General features: G+C 44.2%; 2 protein-coding genes across 17 annotated transcripts in view; both read right to left on the bottom strand.

The window, feature by feature from the left end:
- DIP2A (disco interacting protein 2 homolog A) overlaps positions 1 to 16,550 on the bottom strand; it is a 144,658-nt gene extending 128,108 nt beyond the window's left edge. For 3 of the 5 annotated variants that reach the window (XR_012905355.1, XM_075934131.1, XM_075934132.1), the window contains exon 1: positions 16,348 to 16,550. Coding sequence is in view for 4 of the 5 variants with exons in the window: in XM_075934131.1 (XP_075790246.1) it covers positions 16,348 to 16,450 (103 nt within the window). In the remaining variant the exon portion in view is untranslated. The remainder of the gene's footprint in view (positions 1 to 16,347) is intronic. The other 2 variants (XM_075934130.1, XM_075934129.1) reach the window with 1 other exon arrangement.
- A 1,431-nt stretch (positions 16,551 to 17,981) lies between these two features.
- Positions 17,982 to 18,717, bottom strand: part of PCNT (pericentrin) — a 179,211-nt gene continuing 178,475 nt past the window's right edge. For all 12 annotated transcript variants that reach the window (XM_075934141.1, XM_075934137.1, XM_075934138.1 and 9 more), the window contains one exon: positions 17,982 to 18,398. In XM_075934141.1, the coding sequence (XP_075790256.1) occupies positions 18,358 to 18,398 (41 nt within the window). In that variant the 3' untranslated portion in view covers positions 17,982 to 18,357. The remainder of the gene's footprint in view (positions 18,399 to 18,717) is intronic.

An 18,717-nucleotide genomic window follows, 5' to 3' on the forward strand; every position in this document is an offset into this window, starting at 1 on the left:
AACAGAGCTTATGTCGAAGAAGTTACTCACTCTGCGCAGTAATGATGGTTCTTCAAGATGCATGCCCCCGTGGGTGCTCCATTGTAGGCGTCGGGTTTGTTTAATGCCGCAGATTGGAGATCTTTTCAGCCGTAGTCCGCTGGACCGCGCATATGCGATGTGCGTCTCATGACTTTTGCGCCATTTGTGCGCGCGCAGTCTGGCTCTTGCCAGTTCCTCCTGATCCTTTAGGGTCTGAAGAGGGGAGGAGAGCGGGTCGTGGAGCACTCATGGAGACACACATCTTGAAGAACCATTGTTACTGCACAGAGTGAGTACTACTACTACTCCTTCGAGCAGTGTCCCCGTGGGTGCTCCACTGTTGGTGAATTCACAGCAACAGCCTATTTAAAGGAGATGGGATTCGGAATTACTGCATTGCTGCTGTGGAGAGGACAGCTGAGACTACTGCTGCGTTGGCTATAAGCAGATTAGGCATAGCATAATGTTTAGCGAATATGAAGCCAGACGACCTTGTAGCTACACGGCAAATGTCTCATGGGGAACCCCTCTGAGGAAGGCAGTTGAAGTTGCCATCACTCTCGCTTAGTGGGCCCTCAGCGTGTCTGGAAGAGGCTTGTTCTGTAAGGAATAATGTCGTATTATACATGAGATGATGATTCTGGATATGCGTTGTGTCGACAAGGATGGCCTTTAGAACGTTCCATGGTGCACGATAGGAGGTTCTGAGATTTTCTAAAGAATCGTGTCCTGCCAATGTAGAACGCTAACACTCGACAGACATCCAAGGTATGGAGACGTGCATGTTGTGCTAAGGAGTGGGGTTTAGGGTGGAATGCGGGAAGACCTACTGGCTTGTTTATATAGAACTTTGAATTCACTTTCAGTAGAAAGGCTGGTTGAGGGCGCAATATTACTCCATGGGGAGTAAATACCATGTAAGGTGGTGATGCCAAGAGGGTGGATAATTCGCCGACCCTCTGTATTGAAGTTATCGCCAAAAGAAAAACCACCTTCATTGTTAGGGTGCGTAAATCATTAGTTGCCAAGGGCTCCAAAGGGGGTTTCATTAAGGCATCCAAAACTAGCTCCAGGTCCCAGGGGTCCTCGGGTTGCCTGTGGTACGGGAAGAGATTAGTCAACCCCATCATAAATCTCTTAGTCATTGGATGGGAAAATAGGGAATAGCCATCCACAGAATGCCGAAAAGCAGTGATTGCCGCAATAAGTACTTTGAGGGAGGAGCATGCCAGGCCAAAGTGTTTAAGATCTAAAAGATAGTCCAAAATGCAATGAATAGGGACTGAGTATGGGTCCATGTCAGTGGCAGAGCACCATGAACAGAAGCGTCTCCATTTATGCAGGTAAGTGCTACATGGGTTGGATCTTCTACTATATAACAGGACATGTTTGACAGCCTGGGAACAATTCATCTCTGTTTGTTGGAACCAACTAGGTACCAGGCTGTCAGAGTGAGGTGGTCGAGGTGAGGTATCGCCTGTGATTCTGCGTCAGCAAGTCGTGGCGTTTGGGAAGATTATATGGAGAGTGGATTGACATGCAAAACAGGAAAGGAAACCACGTCTGTCATGACCAGAAAGGGGATATTAATATTACTGTGGCTCCTTCAATTCCTATTTTCTCCAGAACTTTGGGAATGAGGGGAGTAGGTGGGAAGTCATTCAGAAGATGATGACTCCAGTCATATAGGAAGGCATCTCCCATGGACCTCCATCCGATCCCGGCTCTCGAGCAATATTGAGGGCACTTTGAGTTGCGATGTGTGTCAAAAAGGTCTACAGATGGATACCCCCAGCAGTGGAATATGGTAGGGAGTACATCTGGGTGTAATTCCCATTCATGATTTGTGGAGAAATGCCTGCTGAAAGCATCAGCTGTGACGTTCTGTTCGCCAGGGAGGTACGCCGTGATGACATTAAGATCGTGCTGGCTGCGCCAATTCCATAAACATATCGCGCCTCTGCAAAGGGATCGGGATCAAGCCCCACCCTGTCTGTTTATGTAGTATACTGTTGTCACATTGTCGGTGAGGACATGAATGACTCAACCACAGATCAGGGGAAGAAAGTGTCAGTATGCATTGAATACTGCCTACAACTCGAGTAGGTTGATATGTAGTAACAATTCTAGAAGGGACCATAGTCCTTGGATTTGTTGGTCCTGTAGATGGGTGCCTCAACCTAGCAGTGATGCGTCGATGGTAAGTTGCATTGTGGGTTGAGGCTGGTGAAAGGGTATTATGTCCATCAAGTTGTCGGGGATGGTCCACCACACCAACGATTTCTTTATGTGGGAAGGCACCATGACCTTCCTGTGGACATCTTGTCCGTTTGGCGTATATATCGAAGCAATCCAATGCTGAAGGCATCTGAAGTGCAGCCTTGCGTGTGCTATGACTTATGTCGTACATGCCATATGCCCCATGAGTTGTAGGCAGGTGAGTATAGGCATTCTGGAACTGGTAGAGAGAACCTGTACCAGGTCTTGAATCACCTGGCATCTGTTCAAGGGTACGTACGCACGAGCCTTGGTGGAATCAAGGTGTGCACCTATGAATTCTATGGATTGCTGCGGTATCATGGATGACTTTGGAACGTTGATTATGAGTCCAAGTGCTTTAAATATGGTTCTCATTATGTTGGTAGCCTGGAGCGCTTCGTTGAAAGAAGGTGTTCTGATTAGACAGTCGTCTAGGTAAGGGAATATGATGATTCCTACTTGTCACAGATAAGCCATAACTACTGCCAGTGTCTTCGAGAAGACATTGGGGGCTGATGAGAGACAGAAGGTCAGGACCTTGTATTGGAAATGGTCTAAGTCTACTTGAAAAAGTAGAAAACATCTGTGAGCTGGGTGAATGGTCACATGAAAGTAAGCGTCCTGTAGGTCGAGGGACGTAAGCCAATCTCTGCTGTGCAATGCTGGAATTATAGTCGCAAGGGTCACCATCTTGAAGCATTGACTGTGAAGGTAGTGATTTAATGCTGAAGGTCCAGGATGGGTCTCCAACCTCCCCATTCTTTCTGGGTCAAGAAAGAGTGGGAACAGAACCTCTTGCCTTGGAATTCATCCGGAACCTTCTCTATCGCTCCAATAGCTAAGAGACAAGCCACCTCCTGTTTTAAGAGAGACTGGTGAGATGGGTCCCTGAAGAGGAACGGGGCGGGAGGGATGGGAGGAGGAAGTGAAAGAAAGGGGATGGTGTAGCCTAATGCAATTAGCTGTAGGACCCTTCTGTTGGTGGTAATATAGGTTGATCGTTGGTGGAATGGCCTTAGGAGATGATGAAAAAGTGCATTTGTAGCACGAAGGTGGGTGGCCAGCGAGATGGTCTGCAGTCCCTCGACCGAGGAGTCAAACTTGCTGCCTGGTGTTCTGTTGATTGGACGCTTTCATTTGTGGTCGTCTTTTCTGTTGGCTGCCGCATTGATGTTCCTGCTCTCTATACTGGGGGCATGGAGTGTGAGAATGGTCTTTCTTTGGTAGGGTGTATATCTTTTTCGGTGATAAGGTGGGGTGTACATGCCTAAAGTTCTAAGCGTAGTTCTGGAGTCCTTGCCAGAATGGAGGACTTGATCCATCTTTTCTGCAAAAAGGCTATGCCTGTCAAAGGGCAGATCTTCAACCTTTGACAGGAGATCTTCCGGCACCGCTGCTTGTTGCAGTCATGAGGTTCTGCGTATGACCACGGATGTGGCGGTGGTCCATGCTGCCGTATCTGTGGTATCAAGGGCTATGTGTAGAGCTGTTCTAGAAGCAGTGTATCCTTTTGTACCATCGCCTTGAGTGCATTGCGCTTGTTATCTGGAAGATGTTCTAGGAGTGGAATCAATTTTGAATAGTTATCAAAATTGTGATTGGCCAAGAGCGCAGCATAATAGGCCATCCTTAAAGTTAATGTAGCGGAAGAGAAGACTTACCGTCCGAAGAGATCCAGACGCTTACTCTCCTTGTCATTGGTACTGCCCCTGAACTGAGGAGCCTTAGCCCTCTTTGTGCTGCATCCATAACCAGAGAATTTGGTTGTGGATGCATGAAGAATTCCATGCCTTTAGTGAGGAAAACATATTTCTTGCCCATTTTTTTGTTTGTAGCAGGAGTTGATGCTGGGATTTTCCATATGTCATCCTCTATCTCCAAAGTTGCATTGTCAAGTGGAAGTGCGACCTTTGACTTTTGGGACGGTTGTAGGTTTCTAAGCAGATGATATTGTTTTTGTTGAACTTCTGAGAGTTGCACCTGTTGACTATCGGCAACTCTTTTGAACAACTCTTGAAATTGACAAAGGTCATCAGTGGGTGATTTATTACCAGGGAAAACAGCATCATCAGGTGACGATGATGACAGGTCTGTAGGTGAGTGTCTTTGTGGCTCTTCCTGATCCAACAACTGCTCATGCTCCAGTTCTACATAATGTGGCACGGGAGGCTCAATTTCCATAGGAATAGGAGGTCTCATAGCAGATGGGGCAGGAGAGTCAGTTCTCTCCCCAGCCTTTCCCCTCACATACCAGGACAGTGAGAATACTGTGTCCTTTCATGGAGAATATGAATGGCATCTGACGTAGTGGGAGAGTGTTCAATGACTGTCATAGTGTCGTCTGCAATATGGAGAATATCTGGAGCAGTATCTCGCAGTGCTCAGAGTAGCTGGAGAGTGTAGGAGATCTGGGCAATTGCCATCTTCCCCTCGAGTGCGTGGAGGGGAAGTGAACGTTGGTGCCCATGTCGGTAACGAGATTAAGTATATGGCTGTGCGAAATAACTTCGTCTAGAAGCATGGTGTCTTGGTGAATGCCTGGAAGGAAATGAATGAGCCGGAGACAGTGAAGGCGGCTCTGGAGAAAATTAAATTTGCTCCAAGCTTGGCGAAGGAGATGGTAGCTTGTGGGACTTTTCGTGAAACTTCACCGGCACCAGGGATCGTTTGGGTGAAGATGAAGCTGGGGTTGAGACGGGCGTAGGTGCCGACCGTGCAATTGTATGGGGAGTTGGTGCCGTCACTGGGTGGTGTGGCAGTGCCGAGCGTGATGTCGGTGCCAGCACTGGGTGGTTTAGTGGTGCTGGTTGTATTGTTGGTGCTGGCGCGGTCGGTGCCGCGGTGCCTGATGCTTGAGTGGTTGCTGGTGCCGATATCAGTACTGGTCCAGGGCTCAGTGCCTGTCAAGTTGTGGCGGACCTTTTCAGTGCCGACTGTCTCAAAGGCATTGGGTTAGGTGCTGATGAACTGCGGCCCTGCTTGTGCTTATTGGGTCCACCAGTGGAAGTCATGCCCGAGGTGCCTCGTTTATCCCCTGTGCTAATACGTGTCAGGGGTAAGGAGCGTGAAGGGAAAGGTCTCCTCTTCGCAGGAGTAGGCTTGGGCGACGAGGACCGGCGCTTGCTGGTTATGGTCGAGTCTGTGGGGCAGGAGGAGTCAGTCTCTGATGGCTATAATGCCTTCACGAACAAGAGCATTTTCAGCCTCATCTCCCTGTCTCTCCTAGCTCGTGTAGTGAGCTTTGAACAGCTGGGACATTTCTGGGGAATATGTCCCTCACTGAAGCACCTTATGCAGAGAGAGTACCCATCTGAGGCAGGCATCTGACTGCAGCATGTGCCACATTTTTTAAAATCGGGTGAGTCTGGCATGATTCAGCAGAGCCTCTTGTCCTCTAAACCGGGGAGAAGACTGTAATTCTTCCAATTTTAATTAAGTAACACACTAACTAAAACTCTCTTTTTTTAAAAAAAAAAATAACAGTATCAACTGTAACAAACTAACTAGGACTACGATTATAAGAGCAAGAACTATATAAACTAATAATTATAAACAGATTTCTCTCTCAACTCCTCACAGGATTGACAACGAGAGCGCATTCACTCCATCCGTAGCTGAGGACGGTCAGGAGGAACTGGAGGGAGCTGGACCACACGAACACAAATGGCACAAAAGGCACGAGATGAACATTGCGTATGCGCGGCCCGACGGACTATAGCTGAAAAAGATCTTCAATCTGTGGTGCCGGGACAAGCCCGACACCTATAGTGGAGCACCCACAGGGACACTGCTCAAAGAAGAACTCATGAAATTCATGACAATTCAGTCACTTAGTAGGAAAAAATTCCTACTTGCTATTGCTGGGCAGACTTTCAAGACTCTGATAACACAATTCAGAGCCTATCCAAAGAACATTATCATTAAATTAGAAAAGTAACAACACTTCTATTAAAATGTACGAATAGAAAGTTATGGCGTTAAGACTCTCAGCTTAAATAATTACAGAAGTTTCTAATGGTGCCACATTGCAACATCATCTTCTTACAATGTATTTTAGAAACGAACATCTGTCTGTCCACTCGTGAGTCTGTTTGTTCAAGAACTCCTCTGAAACGGTCAGAGCTAGGCCCACCAAACTTGGAATGCAGCTTCCTCTTATCGTAATTTAAAGCAAGGTCAGGGTTTGGTTGTGCCAGGAATGGGACTGCCCATCATGTAATGGAAAGGGAGGGCTCTACTAGACAGGACAGATAAACTGTAGAATTTATTTCAGAGAGTGTGTCTGCATACATCTGTCTGTCCCCTAGCAGGGGGAAATGCACCCCTTCCCTGACTGTGCCTGCTGCAGTGACCATGGGCAGACCCCAAGCTGCTGAGCTGAAAGAAGGCTGGGATTGTCCTCTCTCCTTGTGGCAGCCTTCACACTGAACCTCTCCTTCCCAGCCCCACCTCCAAAACAAGGTTGAAGCTTTGCCGAAGATCAAAGAGCCTCAAGAGACTTGCATCAACTTCTCTGGTAGGAAAACTTTCAGCCACATCTCCTTTGCATCCTGGGCGCACAGAGAATGGTACATGGAACTGCATTCCACAATGCAGCCTCCCGAGACACACGAGCCACCAAAAGTGTCCACTGTAGATTGGCACAGCGGTGTTGCATGGTGACAGTTTTCCTACAGACATACATAAAATCCCCTCCCCACCGCCATTACAGAGAGTGTTGGCATCATGGTAGAAGTTAACTGTGAAATATGTCTATGTCAACAGGTAGAAGTAAAATGAATAACCTCAAACTATGCATTATGCCAGCCCAATAACTTAAGCTAAGCTGCATACTGCACAAAATCAACAGACACTGCCAGGGCTCTGGCCTTGCAGTCATGAGTGGTAAAAAGGAACAGAGAGGGCCCAAGCACTACTCAATTTTTTACTGAGTGACAACGAGGGTAGCTAGAGCATCATCACAGCCCTATAAGGAAACAGCAGGGTCTTCAGGCTCACTCCTCTTCTTCATTGTACCCTTTACTTGAATTACCTTTTAGAAGGAATCTCTCTCCTCAATCCAGAATATAATTTTCATAGCTTCTGAGAGGCGCTCTGAACTTGTTACTTCCTGAATTTTGTTAAGACACACAATTGGTGGTGACGTCAGGAGTTAGTCAAAAACAGTAAATTCTGAAATTCTGGAAAATGGTATAGCATTAGCTGCACATTTCAGAGGTTGGAGCTTTCCTTTTCCTTAGTAAGCAACCATAACCACTCTGGACAGGTGAGCAAAGGTATGTCTAAAACGTTATGCCTACTCAAAACTTTCACTTAAAATGATTTGAATAGAGGTGTCCTCTCCCAGTAGATGTGACCCAAGAAGGTGCTGTCAGCCAAACACAAAACAGAAACTTAACCGCAAAGAGAGCAACTCGAGTCCATAGGGCTGTAAGTGACAATATTTAACTACTATCTTGTCCTTAACAACATTGTGTAATTTTGCTTTTTTTCAAAAATGTTAAATTAAAAAAACTACTGTATTAAATTCCTTTCCAACAAAATCACAGATTTGTAAGGCAGAAAGCCAAACATGATGAACTAGCACATAATCTTGAAAATACTTACTGTAAATCTTGGCTTGCCTGTGACAGTAGTATCATTTCCCCCGTTCTTTCCTTAATGCTCACTCCTTTTTTCAGTATTTAGTTGCCAATTTTTATTCTTTTAGGAAAGCCATGTTTCTCTTTGTCTCTCACTGATCTGTATGTGGCTACATTTTATTCTACCACCAGAAACTGAGGGGACTGCCTGGTGAAGTCATCTCTGGAATGCTGAATGAGGGCCATGTAGAGACAAGTTTAACAGTCTCATCCAGTCCCAATGGGCATTTGGCAATCCCACAGTCATCCCTGCACAACTGGCAGTTTCTCTTAGAGGCACTCAGGACTTGAACAACAGGGATGCAGCAGTTCAAGTTTCAGGCTCCTGGGAAGCTTGCACAACACACTTGCCTCTCAAGCGCTAAGTCTTTTACATTCACTAGTATTATATATTTACTTTGCAAGTTGTTTTAAAGCTATTGTAAAGTAGAAATGGTAAGCAAAAGCAACTTGATGTAATTTATGTGAAGTCACAGAAAGTATGATTTAAGGGTAAAATCACAACCTCATAAATGAGAGTGTCTTGGACACTTATCAATGTTACATCGTGCAAGAGGAACCTATTAGAGCACCAAAAGTTTTGTAGTGAGAGTGGTGTATTTTAAAGCAGACTAATATCTCATTAACTGTTGCCTTGTGTATACTATTGTTCTGCTAGTAATATCACTACAATAAATTCTTGCTAGATTGTCTACAAAATGCAAACCAAGTTGAACTATGGATTCAGGAGTTAAATTTCCCTGTGACACCTTGTTACAGTGGAAGTTTAGTCACTTATTTTATTATCTCTATTTATAAATTTCACATCAAATGTCAATACAGTTATAAACAGAAAAATATGCAGACTTCAGAAATAATTGCTCCATTCAAAAAATAAATTAATGTGCATTAAGATGGCTGTTTCTCATTATTTGGCAAGAAAAATGTGAGTATCTATCAAGTGGGCACTGCAGATGAGAACTCATAGTATTGGATTGAAATTGGAATTAGGGAAAAACAGGAACCATACGATCAAAAGTACATGGAAACAGCCTTTGGGATAAAGAGAAGGTAAAGACAAAAAATATCAAAAGGAAGAGAAACAACTACCTGCACACCAATACATAATTTTCCAACACAGTTGTAAGTTAAAAAAAAAAATCTGTATCTTTCACTTAACGCTTATCCAGGTTCAAAGAGACATTGGAAGTGATGGGTTACGTGGCAGAATACACAAAACAATCCATGTATGTAAGTAGGAAAACAGAGTGCTATTTATAGAATCACAGAATACTAGAACTGGACAGGACCTTGAGAGGTCGTCCTCTGTCCTCACAACTAGGGATGTTAAATTTAGTTTAACTAATTGACTAGTTGATAGATTTTCAATTGACTAGTCAAATAAGCGGGGGAACTGCAGCCTGCTGCAGCTCTGCAGTTTAAATGTATTAAGAGCCTGCCAGGGATGTTAAATTTAGCTTAAATCAACTGGTCAACTATTGATAAGCAGGGGAGCCACAGCTGCTGTGGCTCTGCCTTTTAATCTTAATACATTTAAAAGGCTGGAGTACAGCAGCGGGACCTGCCGATTCCCAGCTCGTGCTGGGTTCCCACACCTGCGTAACAGCCTTAAATGGAAAAAGAGGGTATGGAAAATCAGAGGGGTAGCTGTGTTAGTCTGAATCTGCAAAAGCAGCAAGTGGGTCTTTGCCCACGAAAGCTTATGCTCCAACACTTCTGTTAGCCTATAAGGTGCCACAGGACTCCTCACCGCTCTTGCCGAGTTTATGATTTTTAAATGTATTAAGAGCCAGTGGGCTCTTAATACATTTAAAAAGCAGAGGCACAGCATCTGGCACTGGGAGCTGGAAATCAGCTGATTCCTGGTTCACGCCTGGTCCCAGCTGCCCCCCTGTGGAGACAGTGCTAAGGGGAATCGGCTTTTAAGCTGGCTCCCCCCAGCACTGGCTCCCGCTCCCCCTCTGATAGAGGTAGCAAGGGGAGGAGTGACTAGTCCAGGGACTAGTCGACTATCCGATAAGCTTTTGAAAAAAGCTAATCAGATAGTCAACTAGGTGCTTACATCCCTACGCATGCACAGCATGACCAATCACCTATTAGATCATTCCTGACAGATGCCTACCTTCCCTGCTCTTGAATATCTCCAGTGATGGAGATTCCACGACACCCCTAGGCAATTAATTCCAGTGTTTAACCATCCGGACAGTTAGGAAGCTTTTCCTAATATCAAACCTAAACTTCCCTTGCTGCAATTTAAGCCCATTGCTTCTTGTCCTATTATCAGAGGCAAAGGAGAATAATTTTTCTCCATCCTCCTTATAACACCCTTTTAGATGCTTGAAAACAGCCATCATGTCCCAGTCTTCTCTTTTCCAAACTTAACAAGACTGATTCTTCCAGTCTTCCCTCATAGCTCATGTTTTCTAGACCATTCATCATTTTTGCTGCTCTTCTCTGGACCTTCTCCACATCTTGTTTGAAATGTAGTGCCCAGAACTGGACAACTGAGGCCTAATCAGCACAGAGTTGAGCAGAAGAATTGCTTCTCGTGTCTTGCTCACAACACTCCTGCTAAGACATCCCAGAATCGTGTTTGCTTTTATTGCAACAGAGTCACAATGTTGACTCATATTTAGCTTGTGGTCCACTATGACCCCTAGACATCTTTCTGCAGTACTCCTTCCTAGACAGTTGCTTCCCATTCTGTATGTATGAAACTGATTGTTCCTTCCTAAGTGGAGTACTTTGCATTTCTTATTAAACTTCATCCTGTTTACCTCCATCCATTTCTTCAGTTGATCCAGATCATTTGAATTTTGACCGTATCCTCCAAAGCACTTGCAACCCTTATTTAAAAAAGAAAAATTACAAAGCAATTATCTATCTCAAGGCTCATTCTATAACCTGCATGACAGAAGTCAGGGGGTACTGAAGGATTTCACATCTTATAATTGATGGAAATCCATTTGTCCTAGAAGACCTTTTAGCATCTCAGGTTACCTCTGCATCAGCATGATAGGGAAGGTGAAGGAGACAAGCTGGCCAATACTGTAATACACAGAAGTCTAATTAGAATCTTCTCTGAGCAGGTAACTTATCTACATCTTTACAAATAATCATGTAAGAACACATGGGAAAACAGGAAAATATATCCGCCTACTTTAATGAGATTGTGATTCTAGTTACTGCCAAAGTTCAAATGGCTACAAAACTGAACTGATGGAAAAAACTTAATTTCCATGAACCAAATCTGTCAACTCCAAGAAAACAGACATGCGGTCTGACAAAAGACATGGCCTCTGTCGTACTAATTTCAACATCTGTATCAGTGATATAATTCTGCGAGGGAAGTTCCACAGCATCTCTGTGAAAAATGCAGAGAAATAACTCTTTCTTGCATGCTGATAACATAGCCATATTCCCCCCACACAGTGGTTTCCCAAGTAACTTAAGTCCACCAGAAACAAACTACAGTACTCTCAAATTGAACAACCAAAGATTTTTAGCAACAGAAATTGAACTCGCATGAAATCACATATAGTAACTGAAGGAAATTTGTTAGCTCTAACAACTGTCAAAGACAACAACCCACTAACTGTTCCAACAGGGTGCATCCATATAGAAACTACAGGTAATTGCCTTTGCCACTGAATGCTGTCACCCCAACAATCTATTAACTGAAATATGTGTTTTTCAGGAAGATTATTTCCATGGACTGAGGAAGCAGCTCATGTTTATCTCCATTTATTTCTCCAGAGTAGGCAATACCTGAGAGGAGCAAAAATAACCCACTTCCAGATCTCTTGTACCCAGGAAGGAGTGAAGCTGCTGCAAGTAGTGGAAAAGAGCTGCCTACCACTTCCCAGAAGACACCTCTAGATGGTCTGTGAATTCCGACACTGCTTTTACTGGTGTAAGATTCTGAGGATCTCAAAGCTTTTTTTCCTCACCCAAGCACAAGGGTTGCTGCTGGAAGACAATTAATAGTGTGATCAGAGTGTTTCCATGGGGAGTATCTGACAAAGTTAAAGCAGAGGATGGTCAGAGGAAAACTGGGGAAATACAGAATGCTCTGGGAAGAGTGGAAATATGATTCCTCAGCATTTTTATTGTTTGCTTTGTGTGTATGAAAGAAAATAGTAAGAGATTACAGTACTAATGCAGACATGCAGAGCTTTTAAATATACAGTAGTAGTAATATAAAAATGTAATCATGCGATTAATCGCATGCGCTGCCCCTCTGAAATGCTGTGGCGGTGTTTCAAAGGGGCAGCGCTACAGGAGCCCGGGATCAGCTGGAGTCCTCAGCTGACCCCAGGCTCAGAGCAGCTGCCCCTTTGAAAGGATGCCCCAAGGGCAGCACCACAGGAGCCTGGGTGCTGATCTTGGGCTCTGCTTGCACTGCCCCTTTGAAACGCCAGGGCAGTAATTCAAAGGGGCAGTGCCGCACAGATGACCCCAGGCGTTGCCCCTTTGAAATGCAGTGGTAGTGTTTCAAAGGGGCAGTGCCGCAGAAATGCCTGCAATTAACGCATTAAAAATATTAATGCATTAATTGTGCTCTGTGTTAATCGACATCCCTAATAAAAATTCATTAAATGCGTATCTTCGGACAGATCAGATACTATTGTTGTAGTGAATGTGTCAGCATACTGGTACACTTGGGCATAAAACCACCGTTTTTATTAAAAACTCAACAAGAAATACAATTTCATCAACTTTCACTAGTTATTTAACATAGTATTTTAAAAAAATTCTATACAATTCCAACAGATCCAGCACCTTTGGCACAGGGCTTTAAAATTGAATTTCTGAGCAAATACAAAAAAACCCGTTGTAATCTTTAGTGCTCTTTTACAGGACATAAAAATAGCATTAGTTTTTTAAAAAGTTTAAGGACCAAGATTATCAGCACCTTCTTAACTTCCCCTCCCCCCACAACCTCTTTTTACTGAATGACCCTAGCATCATTTTTAGAGGACATGAATTAAAACTGTATTTTAATTTGTGCATATAAAATGTAATTTGCCATTTAAAGTGGTCTTTTAATGTACAAACATTTGGTAGGAATGTTCTTAGACTCCTTTCACTTCTCCCCACACCATAAAGGTTACCAGCATTTCTAGAACAGTCACTGCAATAATGTCTTGTTGAAAAAACTCAGGAGAAAAGGAGAAAATCTGCTTTGTTGAACCATCTTTTATGAAATTGATTAAACAAATTTGTATTCAATCAAGAGGAAACAATGAAAAAACAAGGAGTTCTGTGGCATCTTAAAGACTAACAAATTTATTTAGACACTTAAGGAGGTATCCGAGTTAGTCTGTACAGGATAAACTTAAGAAAAACAACAGTCTGGTAGCACTTTAAAGACTAACAAAACATGTAGGTGATATCATGAGCTTTCATGGGCACAGCTTTGTTAGTCTTTAAAGTGCTACTAGACTATTTGTTTGGTTTTTTTAAGTTTAAATTTATTTAGGCATAAGCTGTCATCCACTAAAGTCCGCTTCATCAGATGCGCACTAAAGCTTACGCCCAAATAAATCTGTTGGTCTCTAAGGTGCACCAGTACTCCTCATCGTTCTTTTGCTGAAACAGACTAACATGGCTATCCCTCTGAAATAAAGAGATGAACATTTTCTTGACTGTCACACCACCATAAATTAGTGAAAAATAGAGCTATGTATAATTCCTGTTTGTGACTTTTTAAACATTAAGTGGTGTGTCATAGAAAAGGACACAATTTTAATACTGTCCCATTTTTGTTCCAGATTTCAAAACAGAAGCCAACACAGATCCATTTTGTAATACTGTACTAATTTAGTAAGTGCAGCTATAAAAATCAAGGGTACCAGCTTAGTAAGTTATGTAAGGAAAATTAAATGATTTGATTACAAATTATTATCTCAATTTGTATAACCATGCCTTCTAGTTTCATCTGTCACCACTATTCTCATGCTGCCAGTACAATGGTCGCAACTCACACAACATTGGAACATCTTCAAAGTGTAGTCTTTTCTATTTTAAAAAATAACCCAATCAAATATTCCATACGCAACCCAACCACTGAATGCCTTTTTCTTATTAAATCAATCTTAGAATTAATTTTTGCACACACCAGTTATGATGCAAGTAAACAGACCAGGTTGTAGGAATTAACTACATAGGCATTCAAAAACTACTGACAACTATTATTAAGGTTTGAAGGATTCAGTTTTTAACTGATAAAAGTTGATTTCACCATGAGCACTCACAGACGAAGAAACTCTTTCATTGATGATAATTGCAATGTAAAGATGAGCAAAGAAAGAAAAATGTGGCTTGAGAATTTAGATAAGGATATTTCTATTGTATATTTTGATATGTGACACTGACAATTTGCAGCTTAACTGTTATGGAGTTTTAACTTTTTGAAACTCAATGTCTACTGCCATTAAATTGTCATCTGACACCCTTCTAATTATCCACAACAGTGACAATTTGAATTGATAAATATAAAAAAGATTGAAATCCATATTTTGCACAACTTAATATTTAAAAATCAATAAACATCTTAAAATACTCAGAAATAATCATCTTGTCCAACAAAATGATAAAAAAATGAATTCTACTGAGCCTAAATCTTCTTAATAAATGAAGAGTGGGTGTTTACTTAGGGAAGTGTTACATTAAACGGTTGTTTAGGTTCAGCAATCTGTCTAACGATTAAAGTACTAAAAAAAGAGTATTTTCAGAGCATAGTAATACCTGCTATACTAGATATGTTGTTTAAAAATTGTGGCCAACTTAGAATTCTCCATCAAAGAATACTTACACAATATGCATTCTTTATCACTGTACGAGTGTGATAATGTCGCACAGCATAGAACAGATCTGCACATCATCAACATTTAATAGCATAGTGAATGTGACATCCACACTCAGTGAAAATGCAAGAGCTGATTACTAGATATTTTTCACAAGAACTAGTCACAAAAGAAGTCTTCACAGCTACATAGGTGTAAAACAAGAAAATGGTATCCATCTTAGACAAATTAAAATCAATGGACCTCTATAACTTATTTCTCATTCCAACTCAGCTAAGAAATTTATATTTTTATTACAGTAGAACATAGAAATCCCAACTGTTATCACTGAGCAACCGTACTAGGCACTATTAGAAATATGTAATGCAGACCCTTCCTGCCCTTAAGAGCTTTCAATCTAAACAGACAAGATAAAGGCTGTAAAAAAGGAAGTAATAGGTCTATTTTACAGATGATGAAGTGAGGCACAGAAAGATTAAATGACTTGTCCAAGGTCACAGAGGAAATCTATGCAGACCCAAGACGGAACCCAAGTCTCAGGCCTAGTCTACACTGAAGTTTTAGCCACCAGCACAGCTACTCCAATAATCAGTGCATCTTATCCATCACACTTGGCAGCCATGCTTACCCTGTGCATCAGGTCTACACTATACACTGGCACCGAAGCAACTACACTGAAGTAGCTACACCAGACGATTAAAAGCCCCAGTGTACACATAGCTAAAAGCAGATGGGTGACTTGGATCACAAAGAAAGTAACAAAACATGCACAGTTAAAAGAATTACATTTTTTACCAAACACACTCATGCCAATTTTTTTTTAAATCACAATACGTTGTTCAAATTGACAGGTGACGCTATTTCCTATTGTAAAACAATGTTATCTGCTTCAGAAACCTTCTAGCACTTCTTAGCTGAACAGGTGCGTAGGCAAAGAAACTTGTTAAGCTATGAAAAACAGAATGCCTGCTTAACCCAAGCCACCTACTTCCACTCCGTTTTCTAAAGCACGGCTGTAAAAAACGCCCCCAGCGGTGAACTGGAGTGTTTTCCTCCCACGTCTCCAGCGAGAGGAGGGCGAGAGCATCAAGGCAACTGAAGCTGCTCAGAAAGCCGGGGCAGCCCGCCAGGTCCGTGGCTGCGGGCACAGCAGCGGAAGCTACCCCGAGGCAGCACGGGAAGGAGCTCGTGGGGGAGGAACCCCGGCGCTGCTGGGCAAGGCAGAGCCCCCCCTGCGCGCACGTTGCACAGCGGGCGGGACGCGGCGGCTGTGACAGGAGCAGCTCGGAGCGGCGCGCTGAGCGGGGAGCGCTGCTTCCGCCCCGCGACGCGCCCGGCGGCCACAGCGAGCCCCGCTCACACCCCGGCACGGGCAGAGGGGCGGGGCGGCAGAGAAGCGGCTCCCACCCGCCTCAGAGGGGCCGGCGGCTCCCGCAAGACCCCTCAGGCCCGCCCCTCCCCCGCCGCGCCCCGCCCCTCCCCGCGAGGGCGGCGGGAACAGGGCGCCAACCTGAGCGCGAGCGGCACGGGGCAGAACCAGCTCGCGCCCCCTCAGCTCAGCCCCTCACCTCACCCCTCCCCCAGCTCGCGGGTGGCGGCGGGGCGGGGCCTCTCACCTTCCGACAGCTCGAGCTCCAGCTCGGCCAGGCTCTCGCGCACCTCGGGCGGCAGCGGCACCGGCCCCGGCTCCAGGGAGCACCCGCCGCGCTCGGCGGCCATGTCCGGCTGGCGCCGCAAGGCAGCCCCGGCCCGGCCCGACAGGCGCGGCCCCGCGCGGCCGCTGCCGCAGCCACACACGCGGGCACTGCGCAGGGGCGGGGCGCGAGCCGGGGGGGCGGAGCCTACAGCGGCCGGGCGCGGAGAGGATACTGGGAGGCGCAGGGGGCCTCACGGCCACGCCCCTGGGTGGAGCTGGGGGCGGGGCCTCCACAGGAGCTTCCTTGCCCTCATCCGGCCGAGAGCGGGACGAGTGACGTCAAGCAGCGCGGGGTCCCCAGCGCGGGGAGGGGCTTCAAAGAGCCAGGGTTCCCAGCGCCCAGTTGGAGATGGTCGAAGGCAGGCCCTCCCCCCCTCCGGATGTGGGGGTGGGACAACCAGAGGACCCTAGCACGAGGGGGTAGGACAGGCAGAGCCCAGTGAGGGGCGGGGGGGGGGGGGGGGGGGGAGGAGGGAGAAGAGAGGAGTGCTTGCTGCTAGCCAATGGACAGGGGGCAACTTCAGGCTGCAGCCAGAAGATGAGTGGTTTAAACCTTCCAAGACACGAGATGACACCACTGCCTTTAGAAAACCTCCAATGAAGTAGCTTGGGTGCAGCCTGTTTTGAATGTATTCCTTTTGGTCTAGCCCACTGTAGCTAAAGAACTTTCTCTAGCTTCTTTACAGTGGCTTGTTTAGTAATTCAAGTTAGCTATCCTATTCCGATGTGTTTGTGCAGTGGGTTTTTAAGTTTAGCACCTTACATTGTTGAATTTCATTTTGGTTACAGCCCACTTCTCCAATTTATCAAGAGCCTTCTGCGTCTTAGCTCTATTTTCCAAAGTGTTTGCATCAGTCTACCTCATAGCCTTGTATTATCCACAAATTTCTTAAGGATTCTCTCTATATAACATGAATACAAATGTTTCAACATCAGATCCAGACCCCATCGCTGTTGAGCCCCACTTGAGACCTCCCTCCAACCTGACATAATTCCATTAATTACTCATTGTTTGTAGTTATTTAACCAATTACATATCCACCTAATGGTAATTCCACCACACCTACATTTCCCCATCTTAATTATCAAACTGTGAGGCTAGACTAAGTCAAAATCTCTAGTCTGGGTAAATTACATCCAGTGCATTCCTCCTATCTCCACAAACCAGTTAGGGTAATGAAGGAAGAAATGAAGCTGGTTTAGCATCATACCTCCATTGTTCCCCACAGCTAGGATGGGCAGGAAAGACAATTCTAATCTAATCCACCTACACAGCAGATCTCAATTCCATACAGCATGATGGCTTCTCCTAGTGGTAGGGTTTGAAGAGAGGACTGGGCCAGGAGTTACTTTCAGTGTTTAAAAAAAATGTCAATCAGAAATTTTCAGAATATAATTACACAAGATTTATACATGAGAGCTTCTTGCTGGTGCACATGTAACTGCTTAGTTGATATTCCTGACCTTACCTGCAGATGAAAATCCTGGGTAGCTTTATGGTAAAAGCAATTAGAAACATACAGCATAAGAACTAACACCAATACACAGTAAGAATTGGCTAAAGAAATGTCATTTTAATCACTTTTTACAAGGAATCTGGCTATACACTTTAGAAAAATAAACATAAAAACCACATTTTTTGGCTGATACAATGCTGCAGGCACTCTTAAGCTGTTACGGTTAACAGTTATTCCACATAAGTATGTAACACATTTTTCTGAGTGAATAGTGACTTCCTCTACAATTTAATAAACTTGTCACATAAAAATCTAATGCAAAAACACTGCATAGACACGAAAAAACCCTTTATTCAACTGCACATAAGTGTTGGATTTCCTAGTGTTCAGAAACATGGGAACACAAAAGTATCCATTTCAGAATAAAGTAGAAACCTGGGGCTTTCGGAGCTCAAATCTGAGACGTGCTCTGGTCACTTTATATTTCTCCGGTGAGCTGGTCCTGGAGCGTTGCCTAAATTTAAGTAAAATAACCAATGAATATTGGCACCCTATTATTAGTATTTATACTACTGACTGTCACAGTCCAGTTGTACATTCAATATTTGCTTACCATCATGAATTTCATGCTAGCTTTGTTGAAAGAGGTTTAATTCCACTGAGGAACAATTTATACAAGGGATTAAATGGCCTACTAGCCTGCAAACCAGGACTCAAGTCTAGGTTTCTTTCACAAGCAGCAATAAGCTTGACTGACTGGTTCTGATACTTTGTACCAGCAAGAAAGTGTGTTCTTACAGTTTAGCTTTTGGCTGAAGCGTACATGTCAAAGT

This window comes from Pelodiscus sinensis, chromosome 7 (genome assembly GCF_049634645.1).
Source record: "Pelodiscus sinensis isolate JC-2024 chromosome 7, ASM4963464v1, whole genome shotgun sequence".
Lineage (NCBI taxonomy): Eukaryota > Metazoa > Chordata > Testudines > Trionychidae > Pelodiscus > Pelodiscus sinensis.